Raw genomic sequence first — 12,587 nt, 5'->3', positions numbered from 1 at the left:
TTTTTTTTTTGAGACTACAAGAAGACTAGAAGCTGAAAACAGCTGATGGCTAGATTTGAGACAAGCCTCTGGCAGGACCGTATCACTGTAAAACAAGAGGCCAGACAATGACAAGTGAACCCTGGAAGAACTGTGACAATGGCAACCACATGCCAACAACGGCAGCAGCCATAGCTGGCACTCAGTAAGTCCTGTGCTGAAGGCTCCACATGCACTGTTCACTCTCTCCTGACACTGACTTGCGTATAACCTCATTTTACAAAATGACGAAACTTGGGTTTAGAGAAATTAAGTAACTCGCCTGAGGACAGATGGTTGCCAAGTATCAGAAGTAGGATTTGAACCACGGCAAACCTCATTTCAGCTCATCCTAGAAACAACAAAAGACAAAGAAATAACTGCCAAGACTGTGGGGATGGCACAGAGCAAAAAGCAGACAAAATGGTTGGAAAGATGGCTCAGCAGTTAAGGGCATAGCCTGCTCTTCCAGGGAACACGTGTTACATTCCCAGAATCTACACAGCAGCCCCTAAACCACCTATAACTATAGTCCCAGGGGACCTGATGCCCTCTTCTGGCCCCCTCAGGCATTGCATGCACACTGCACATGCATATGCATACACGCAAAACACACATACACATACTAAATTTTTAAGAAAAATGTGTTATTAAAAATACGGTTATTAATTTTTATTATTAATCCGTGGATTATTATGGCAGTTACTATTTTACCCACTATCATATCATATCATATCATATCATATCATATCATATCATAACATGTATCAATAAAAGGCACAGACACCTATTAGATTTTTAACATGTCTTAAACTCTGGAGCTGGGCAGATATAAATCCCCTAGACTACCCTGTTACCTCCCAACCCCACATCACATGTCATTTGCTCTAATGATTCCTATCTGGCCTACTTCCCATCCACCATTCTCATAATTACTTGTACATGTTTTTCATCTGAGCCGCTTCTATCACTGATCCTCAGAGTAAACTCCCAGCCGTGTCTCTTCTAAGTCATGGTCTCTGCTTCTTTCTCTCCTCTTTTCTCTCTCTCTCTCTCTCTCTCTTTCATCATCTCCTCTTCCCCTCCCACAATGCTGTGTCCTTCAACTCTGCAAACCTTAGCTCCACCTACCTCACTTCTGCCCTGCCCAGGTGTGTAGGCAATTTTAGCCAATCAAGGATTATTTGGAGGCAAGGTTATAAAGCATCACTTTGTAACCTCCACCTGGGGGCTCTGCTCTTAGAACAGTAAGAATCTCAGGGTGGGGCAATTCATTAAATATAAAACACCAGACCATGCTGTAACAAAAATGAAATTTTTACACTTTCTGCCTAAGCTACTTATAGCTAAAAGTTATCCTAGAAACACAATCCATGAACCTGCATTCCAACACCAGACACACTGCTGGGAGTGCCCTTTGAATTCCTGAGGCTGCCTTAGCTCCACAAAGGACCAAAGCTGTCAGCCTCCTAGACTTACAGAAAAGGTCAAGCCAGGTAACTTAGAAAATATGTCCAGAATAGTACCTACAATACATTAGGCATTCCTAAAATGACACAAATGGCCTCACTTGGCTTTCTTGCTTTAACAAACTAGAAAACAAGTGGAATTTACAATATGTGGAATTATTGCTCATCAGGAAATTTTCATTCTTATGTTTAATCTACATAAAGATTTGTTACATCCATAGATATGTTTGTTATATAGTTAAGTGTATTAATTTTAGCACCAACATTAAAAATGTGTATGCCCAAAAATCTTAATAAACGTTTGGCATTTTAGAAGGCAATGTGACAGTACCTATAAAAATATAAATGTGTGGTTACTAAAAGCAGCAAACATGTATACAAAAGAGAAAGCTGTAATCTCCATACTCCAGGCAAGTCCCACTCACTAAAGATGACACCTAGTAATTTTATACATACACACACATACACCACCTCTTAAAACTCTTCTATATACAAATATAGTTCACTATACATCTAAATACTTTTTAAAACCTTATTTATCTTAAAATATCTTCCCAAGATAGCCCATATACACTATTTTAAGCCATCATACAAGATCATAAATCAACTAATAATCCCAACAATGGAGCAACTTATCTTGTAGGAATCCCTGATAGTCTAAAACTCATGAGAGAATGTAAGTCTAGTGTTGATACAACTGGTGAGCTGTTGTCATCAGTTAGGCCAGACTAACGGCCAAAGCTGTTTAACTCCACAGTATCTCATGGAAACGATATTTTAACCACCCCAACCACTACTCCAAGATCTGTTTTACTTCATACCTAACCACTTCCTACAATTATAGTTTTTAAGGGGTGTTTTCACCTATGTGTTCCCCTCTGCTACTTCTGCCTCCTGAACAAAACCTGGGCTTCTCCACATGGCCCTCTTAGTGTCTGAATGACAATCTCTCCTTTAAAGGGTTAAAGGACTAAAACAAATCCCAGGCATATTTGCATCCAAGATAAACAATGATTTAGGCGTTAGGGTGTGGACCAAAACATTCTTTATAACAATAAGAACAGAAAGCAGTAGAGACAGGCTTAAAAGGTGTGTGTTTTTTTTTTTTTTAAGCTACGTGTTAATGGTTTTAAGACCTAAGTGAAAATAAGAAAGTTATAAAGTAATACACTTATATTTCATCATTTCTTATTCATATGGGCATAGATGTTGGTTATAGAATAGTATGTACCAAATTGTTGATGGGATTACCTCTCATAAGGAAAGTAGGAAAGAAAGAACATACAAAACCTTGACTTTAATTCTTCATACTCTACACTGAGACACCTACAAGTATACATAGTTTTCTACATTAAGATAAAGGCTGCATCCATCACGTACATAACACTATCAGTAATTGAGGAATTTTAAATAATATGCACATATCTTCTCATACTTCTGTGGAAGTCTAGGCACAGCTGAGCTCCGTCCTCTGCTTGTGACCTCGTAAGGCTTCAGCCATGATTTGCTGAAAGCTGTTTTCATTTGGATACTCAACTACAGAAAGATCCACTTCCCTGTTCCCATGACCATTGACACTCGGTTTCCTGTGGCTACATGAATCATGGAAGGTGCTTCTTCACAGTCAACAAAGAGCATGACAGCGAGACTCTAGACAAGATGATGCTGACAACCCAAGGAGGGACATCACCATTGACGTACTCTATTGCTTAGAAACAAGTCAGGCCCTGCCCATACCCAAGGGAGGAAAATTATACACAGGTATCAGGAATCAGGTTCTGGGGGCTACCTTAAACATAACCCATAATAAAAAAAAAAAGTGATTACAGACCTGGATGCCTATGATCTCCTTAGAAACATTTTATAAAATCATAGCCAACTAAGGTCAAATATAACTACAGTAATTCTTTGTCAAGAAAAAGCCAGATACTGAAGACAAAAATGCAATACCAGAATTTTAATAAAATAGTAATGCAATTCAGATCAGTGGGTCTTCTAAAATAAAACATGGGTAATAACAGAACATAAACCAAGGATTTTGAGAAACAGCAAGCAAAGGAGAATCTCAGGAGTGACTAGAACTGGAGTTTTGGGTGTAAAATGCTAAATATACTAATGCATGGTGTATATTTGAGAGACAAAAAGAAGCATGATAATAAGAGCTAGAATACGGCCTCATAATCCTTCTAGGGAGTGCGAAATGAGGCTGCTACCAGCCTACAAAAGAATAAAGGTAAAGGAAAGGTGTCATCTCTCCTGAATAGGGATCCTAACAAAAAGGCTTCAAAAGAACTCTGCATCTTTAATAATATAAAAAGGCTAGGGCACAAACAGCATCATCTAAAATGCCATTAGAAATGCTTCACATACAAAAAGGTCTAAGTAAAGCAGGGTTTTATAAAGTGATCAAAAAAGAAACACTAAGGGGGAAAATCTTTTAAGATTAAAGAGGTTTTTCAAAGGACAAGTTGAAGTGGCTGTAAAATTTATGAGGCAGCATTAAACTTCAGTTCTAAGTAACAATAAATTATTCACTATAAAAACATACATGTGTCAAATATTATAAGCCTCTTAAACTTTTTAAAACAATTTCTTACAGAAGTTATTAGATGTAGTAGGTCAACATTAACAGATACCAACTTCTTCGTTAGCACAGTATGACCACTTGGAGAAAAGGAGCAAGCTTAGAGAGAAGAGTGAAAGCGGCCTTTGTGGACTGCTCAGCTGAAGCACACATGGAGTCGGCCTTCAAACCAATCATTGTAACTTTAGCTAAAATAAATGTTAGTGTTATTTTTTAAATGTCTCCATGTGTGTAAAATGACAAATATTTAAGTAATACACACATGGATTAAAGCTTAAATAAAATTTAAATTTTGAAATAAATCAAACCATAGGTATTAAAGGAGTATGAAATGCCCTGAGGAGTGCTTTCTGACCCTAACTGAGCATCAGCCCCACGACACCGAGCTGGACAGAAGGACCTTCAGCATGTCCATTTCGGCTCCTTCAGGGCTGTGTCTCGCGGTGTGTACAGGCATCTCTATAGTGTGAGGCCATGTTTCCTCCATCACTTTTAAAATCTATCCTCCCCTCTACATTCCCCAGAAGTTCAATTTTAAAGTTCTTTTGAAGTATTACTTCTGCTACAGTACGCCTACCTTAGAAGGTCTCTGTGCATAGTAAATTAAATATGTAGCAGTGACTAATAATCTTCATTCAAGCACACATGTAACTCAACTGAATATAAAGACATGAAATTTCTAACGTGCTTCCACCTGCTATGAGAAACTGAAAAGAAATCACAAGTATAAAAGACACCATTCCTAACTCTTGAAGTTGGAATCTTAACACAAAACGAGAATTGGATATTTGCAAATGCAATGAGTGCAACAGAGACCCATGGGGCACTACAGGAAGTGGCAGGGTCACTAGGAGCAAGGCTGTGAGTGGAGGACGGATAGGACTGATGAGAGCCATCAGAGAGCCAGCTTTTCATTTAGCATACGACAGCTAATGCCTGTAATCAAGTACCTTTTCCTATTAAACTTCATTTAATCAGATAAGGTGATGGTTAGTTTTCACTGTGAGGTGGATGAGACTTGGACCCACTCAGGAGATACGCTTGCGAGCATATCTGTAAGGTATTTCCAGAGAGGCTTAACTGAGGGAGAAAGATGCACCTCGATGTAGGCAGGCCATCTCAGCACTGCGGTGCTGCACTGAGGGGAGAGGGGGAGAGCAGAAAACCAGCTGGGCACCAGCGATCATCTTCCCCGGCTTCTTGACTGCAGACACAATGTGAGCAGACACGATGTGAGCAGACACCACACTCCTGCTAGCATGCCTTCGCTGAGACTGAACTAAAACAAGCCCCTCCCTCTTTAAATTGCTTTTATCAAATATTTTGTCCCAGCAATGAAAAAATGGTAGCTAGCACAGTGGACAAAAAGATAAATTATTTCTTAATGTGTGGATTTTATTATGTTTTCATTTTCTAGAAAAGTGACTGGGTGACAAGTAAATATTACTTCCCCTGGGGCTGGAGGCATAGTTCGGCAGTTGAGAGCTCCTGCTGCTCTTTCAGGACCCTACTTTGGATCCCAGCACCCAAGTTGGGCAGCTCACAACTGCCTGTAACTGCAGCTCCAGGGAATCCATCTTCCTCTTCTGGCTTCCATGGGCACCCATACACACATCATACATTCAATGCACACACGTGCACAACTCACACACACACACAAATAATAAGTAACTAAATAAATAAATGTTGTTGTTGTTTTAAGGGTACTTTCACTGGATTTTTCTCCAGCTTTGTCTTGTGGTCCAGAGAAGAAAATATGCATTCCCCTAAACTCCTGTTAGTGTCTTTCCTGCCCTGAATCATCCTTGTATGCATGCATCAACCTCCAGAAGCATTCGCACAACCGCACATGTCTAGAGCATCAACGCCTTCTGTGCACTTCTCCCCTCCATCTAAAACTAGTTTAAATCACAGCTGTAGAATTTCAATAGGCAACAGATACGTGATTATGCTACCAAATTCTGCACCTTGGCAAACACATGACCCCCTTCCCTCTTGAACTACCTGATCCCTCTTTATACACCCTTCTTCTCTGTACTTTTCATACAATATCAAAACAGAAAAATGCTTTATTTTAAAGTCTACTTAAAGAAAAAGGGCTCATGCTCACTAACACATGTAAATACTGTAAAATTCACTCACAGCATACTAGAGTGACAGGGTGACCAACTATAATTACTCATCTGTAACTATGACCCCATGGCTAGCTTACGAAAAGAGTGCCAGGTTTTCAGATTTTAAGAGGAGCAAAAAAAAAAAAAAAAACCAAAAACAACAAACAAACAAAAAAACTGATCGCCACTCTTCCTTCATTATTTCTCCATTCTAATCTGTTTTCTCTTTCTAATAAAATTATTTCATGGACTCGTTGACTTGTGTTCATCTGTTCTTCCCCATCTCAAGTCTGAAAGATGCACACCCGACTACATCTGCAATTGCCGCACCTCCAATTACTAAACATTGCCACATTTATTAAGAAATAGACTAAAGAAAATGCAGTGGACAAGAAAGACTGTTTTGTTAACAGAAACAAATTCATAGCACTAAAACTACCAAGGGCACGGCCAGGAGCGAAGTATGAAGTGTGGCACATGTTAACCGACCCCATCCAGTATTTTCAACATTTCAAGAAACTCCAGTGCCAACAGGAAAAATCAGAATTTAATAAAAACCAAAATTTAATTTTCTCCCTCTTAAAGGCCAAAAATTATACCGTACCAATTACAGTTACATTTGGTACATCTATGACCAACAACTTTTGGTACATCTTTATAACTAGAAGTTTATTTTTATGTGTACTAAAAATCGTACGTAGGCGTAACTAAACTTAACTCTACTAACGTAGGCTTAGCTCTACTAAAAAGGCAGCTGAATGGGTCAAATCTATATTTTTATCTCATTAAATGAAAATAGTGAGCACTACTCAGGGACAGAGAGGTGTTCAAGCAAGAGACGCAACACAAATGTACAGAGTGTTGCATTTTATGGCTCTGTCATATAGGAAAGCATGCAGTTGTTACTTAAGATTCTCAGGCACAATTCCCAAACAATGGGACATGCACATACACACCCATACAAACACACAGAGAGAAGGAGAGTCAACAAATATTCACAAATGACTTAAAATGTAACAGAATCTTAAATATGTAGTAAATGTTTAAAACCTGTTATTTTTATCTACCTAACATCTATTCACAGCCCTCGATATTAGCAAAAAAATAAAATAAAGCAAATCCTTATTATTAAAAAGAAAAAGCTTCAGTATAGGAGCCAAAGCAGAGAACATAAAACGCAGCTGTGGTGGCATACCTGTGGCCCTCACTTCCCGACAGCAACACTGTATTCTCTTCTCCAGAAGAAAACTGGCAGGAGTCACTTAATCTTTGTTCACTTGTCTCCAGCTCGCCCATTATCCACTCAGGTAACTTCTCCGAGCTTGAACTTTTCGGTTGTGCTGGATTTGGTTCATCAAAATAGATGGACTAGTTTTAAAAAAATCAGAGAAATCACTCTTATAAAATGTACTATAAAGAAAATTTATAATTTTCCATACATTTTTAAAGTTTGGCAAAAGCTTTTAAAATATCCTATTTAAATTCTATTACAAATATATAAAACTTATCACCTAGTATATAATAAATTATGAAATATTAAAGTAAGGTAGTTAATATAGTTACATTTCAGTTAGGTTCTACTATATAAGAAACCTAATGGACAGTAAAATTATATGGCAGATAAACTGGGAATACTTATTTATATAAGGAAGTGATATTAACTTTTTGGCAGTGTTTCTCAACCTTCCTAATGCTGTGGCCCTTTAATATAGTTCCTCATGTTGTGGTGACCCCAACCATAAACTCACCTTATTGCTACTTCATAACTGCAATTTTGCCATTGTCATGAATCATAGTGTAAATAATCTTGAAAACAGAGGTTTACCAAATGAGTTATGACCCACAAATTGAGAACTACTGCTTTAGGTTTAAATAGAAAACTTAAAAATTATACCCTACTGTACTTCTTCCTGTAATAATCAATCTGCACACGTGTGCACATATTATACACAAAATCAGTATTTGGGTAGCCACAATTAAAACGTGCTAGAAATGAAAACTGAAATTAACAACCCCTCGGTGAGGTGGGAACTACAAAACAGAGACATTGGTTCCAGCCATACTGCTCACTCCCTAGAAGGCCAACACAAAGTTCCAGGCCTCACTATCCTTGTAAAATAGAGTCCTTCCCTACAACTCAAAAATTGACTGTGAATGGAAAAATATGGCACAGTATATTCATATCTCAGCATCTCCTGTGCTTCATAAAATGCTCCATTTTAGACACTGAAGTGACAGTTGGCCATTAGTTTGAATGAGCTAGTCTGCATAATATGCTCTGGAGAAAACTTTACTTGTGTAACAATTACCTAAGTCTACACAGAAGTCCTCCAGAGGCTACTCTTCAGGAAATGGTGACCCCTGACCCCTCATCTGAAATAGAATGGAGGATGATTTCTTTTTTAATGAGATACAGTTGTCTTGCTCACACACTGCTTCTCTTTCCATGGCCTGAGTTACCTGCAGTCAGCCATGGCCTGATACAATAAATGGAAAATTCCACACATAAGTTTTAACTTGGGCATTATTCTAAGTTGTAATAAACTTTCAAAATCTCTGCTGCACTCTCTCTAGCGAGACCTAATTGCACAGTATATACTACTACGCTGGCAAGTTCTATGTCACTTGATACAAGCTGGAGTTACTTGGGAAGAGAAAACCTCGACTGAGACTGCCGCGTGGGCAAGCGTAGACGACACTTCCTTGTGGTTGATGTGGAAGGCCCTGGGCTGGTGGCCCTGGGTCCTGAACAAGCCATGAGGAACAAGCCAGTAGGCAGCATACCTCGATGGGCTCTGCTTCAGTTCTGCCTCCAGGTGCCTGTCCTGATTTCCCTCAATGACAGACTGTGATATGAAAACATGAGCACAATAAACCCTTTCCTCCCCAATATCACAGCAACAGAAGCCCTGCCTAAGGCAACTACCTACTTACAGCCACTTAGTACTGTACAGGACAGCACGAACAATTCTATCCTGTGTGCTGTTTTGGGAATCTGTGGGGGAAGGAGGTAGAAGCTTCACAGATAATTAGGGAGCCTGATGCATTCACTCTAATATCTAACTAAATGCATAAAGCCTTTCCCTAGTACTGCTGATCTTGGCCTAAGCAGATGTATGATACTTCTTTTACAATGGATAACAGCATTAAAAGTTCCCGCATCTCCACCAAAAGAAGGAACTATCCTCTGGTGTATAATATGCTGTGTCACTTTGTTTAGTAAATTGCTAAAATGTAGACAAATTCTATATTTTATAATCATATTATTTATAATTATTCTATATTTTATAATTATATTTTTTATTTTATAATTATTTTGAGTAAATAAATATATGTATATACACACACATATATATACATACATACATATATGCACACATACACACATACATATACACATATATACATACATATACACACATATATATGTACATATATATACATATATATATATGTATATATGTTATATATATATATGTACGTTATCTGTCCAGGCAGATATCATACTCACAAACCCACACAAACCAAGAGGCAAGTCTATGTTTATGAGGAGCAAGACAGGGACAATTCATCAACCAGCCATAAAGTGCGTGCCTCATAACAAAGCTGATATAATTAGATCAGCTATAGAAAACCACTTTTAAAATCTAACTTACTGTTATCAACAGACTACAAAGGAGCTTCTAAAAGCCATTAAACTGATGTTAAATAATATATATGAAAGAATTAATAAACAAGAATTTACTGAGACTTAAAAAGAGTCAAATTTGAAAATTAGTAAAGGTCAATTTTAAGGTTCGTTTTTATAAAAGGGAATATAAGTGAATAAAATGTAACAGAACAATGTTTTCTATTGAAATTGGGGAAAATGAGAATGAGAAAAGTTTTAGCTTATGTATTATCCAGCGCATTTAACAGTATTACTGTCATTCCCAAGGGGTGATAAATCATACTCACTCTTAAAGAAATGAACCTAATACATGGTGACTGACAGCACCTACCATATAGGATGGTAATGTCTTCAGCGTTCCCGGCTCGGGGCGGTGTGTAAAGGGGCCTTCGAGGACTCCTCGCTGCAGCATGTGCAGTAACAGCTTTGCATACAGGTTCCGATTCTTCCTACCCACGACTCCTGCACCTGTTCCGGAGGGCTCGCACAGCTTTCTGATCCAAAGAGCACACCTCTGCCGTTCTGTAAGTACACGAGATCTATGCAAAACCTGATATTTCAATGATAATATATTAAATTACAAAGGCCTATGTCAGTATCCCCTGTAATCTAGACCAAGCTTCAGGCAACTTCTCTAACGGGACCAGTTGTAAATGCTTCAAGCTTTCTGGACCATGTGATCTCCGCCATAGCTTACTCTAGCCCCCTACTGAAAGGCACTAATAAACCACAGGCGAGCAAATGCATGGCTACATTTCAGTAAAATGTTATGACAACAAAAAAGTGGGTGTAGGCTGGAGAACAGACTGTATACTTCCAGTCTACAATTTAACTTTATTAGTAGTTGTAGTTGGGTAATACAAATGTGCATACATATTTTCATAAAAATAGGATTCCTAGAATCTGTCTTTGAGAGTAAATTAAAATAAAATCGCTGAATACGTTCAGCTTTTAAGTAAATTTTTGTTGTAATTTTGCACCAATTAAATAACTTGACACACTGAAAAGGCCATTCCTAACTCCTAACTGCACAATCATAGAAAGATAAAATGCAACCTCTGACTACCAACCAGTACATATTAGCTCCAAAACTAAACCCAAACATTTTATCTATTAAAGCCAATAACTTCAAGGGATTTGTAGTTGATTTAAGATTTTATTTTACTATCTCTAAAATAATTGAGTACTTTTCATGTGTAATTTCATGAAATAATTATCCTTTTAAAAGAATCTACCTAAAAATGTAGCGCAGTTTAATCCACATATAATGACCCACTGAGTGTATTATCCTGCTGGGACACAGGATTTTTAACTCTCACGAACACTACTCTGATACTTTTATCAGTCTAACTCAATTTGTGGATTATATATATATTATACAAATCACTAATCTCTTGGCTTATGAAGGCCATATTCATTTATTGTTTTGCCTACAAAAAAAAAATCACTAAGGCTGGATTTACTATTTTATAATCTCACTACAGGTATAAGAGGTAGGCCTTTTTAAAAAGTGTGTATTTTTGCTTTGAAAATTATATGATCACTAAGCAAACTTTAATATCCAGTGTATTTATACAAAAAGAAAATACAAAAGTGGAACTGATAAGCCTGAGCAAATAGCTGAAAAATATGTTTTTTCTTCATGTCTTATAGCAAACTGATGTCTACATTATATTCAATGCACACACTACGGTATAACTTGATTAACAGAGAGCTTGTTCTCTACTTAAAGTGGTAGAAAAGCCCACTGTCAAAGGTAGATTTAGCTGTAAGACTAGATGAGCTGGAATAAATTTCTAGTTCTTAAATAGGATATGAGTTCCTACATGTTCACTGTGAAGTAGTAAAAAGAGGGCCATGAATGTTAAATATAGACCATGTCATATTTAAGGTTATATTTACACAATTCTACATATCTAAAATCTATTTTTAAAGGAAGACAAAATAAGAGAATGTGGTAAGACGGGAGCCTGCAGAACTGTCTTCTGAGAGGCTCCACTCAGCAAAGGATGGAAACAGAGGCTGAGACTCACAGCCAAGATTAGGTGGAGCATAGGGAGCCTTGTAGAAGAGTTGGGGGAAGGACAGAAGAACCCAGAGGAAACAGGAGCTGCACAAAAAGACCAGCAGAGCAAACTAACCCAGAGCAAGGGGGACCTATAGAGACTGAAGCACTAATCAAGGACCATGCATGGACCAGATCTAGGCCCCCTATGCATATATACCAAATGGGCAACTTGGTCCTCTTGTGGGTTTCCTAGTAAGTGGAGCGGGGACTGGCATGGACTCTTGCCTGCTTTTCGATCACTTCCCCCTGGTGGGGCTGCCTTGCCAGGCCACTGTGGAAGAGGATGTGCTCAGTCCTGATGCAACTTGAAGCTCTGGAGTGGGTTAGTAGGGTGTCGGGGAGCTTTTCCTGAGAGGTAGAGGAGGGGACGAAGGAGAAAGGAGGGAGGGTAGGACCAGGAGAAGAAGAGAATGGGGATTACATACGATTAAGATGTAAAGTGAACAAATGAATAAATAGAGTTAGAAGTTTGTTTGTTTGTTTTAAGGCAATGAATATCAGAAGAGGATGTGATATAGATGTATCCCTACATACTATTTGAAATCATCAGGAGTCAGCCATGGATGTGAAGAAATGGAACTTGAAGCCATGAGATCTGAAATGTGACAGAGGAAGAAAGGAAAAGCTAAGAATCAACAAGATAAGAAAAGAGGCAGAAGAAGAC

The 12,587-nt window shown here is 38.2% G+C and overlaps 1 protein-coding gene across 1 annotated transcript in view; it reads right to left on the bottom strand.

Annotated features, from left to right (window-relative positions):
- The window catches only part of Cep112 (centrosomal protein 112), a 382,050-nt gene that overhangs the window by 361,847 nt on the left and 7,616 nt on the right, over nt 1-12,587 (bottom strand). Inside the window, 3 exon segments of the mRNA XM_055592186.1 lie at nt 961-1,005; nt 7,388-7,553; nt 10,187-10,377. Of these exon segments, the coding sequence (XP_055448161.1) occupies nt 961-1,005; nt 7,388-7,553; nt 10,187-10,377 (402 nt within the window).

This window comes from Psammomys obesus, unplaced genomic scaffold (genome assembly GCF_907164565.1).
Source record: "Psammomys obesus unplaced genomic scaffold, mPsaObe1.curated_primary_1811, whole genome shotgun sequence".
Classification (NCBI taxonomy): domain Eukaryota; kingdom Metazoa; phylum Chordata; class Mammalia; order Rodentia; family Muridae; genus Psammomys; species Psammomys obesus.
Note: the sequence above shows the minus strand (reverse complement) of the source record. Positions and strands in the feature narration are given on the sequence as shown.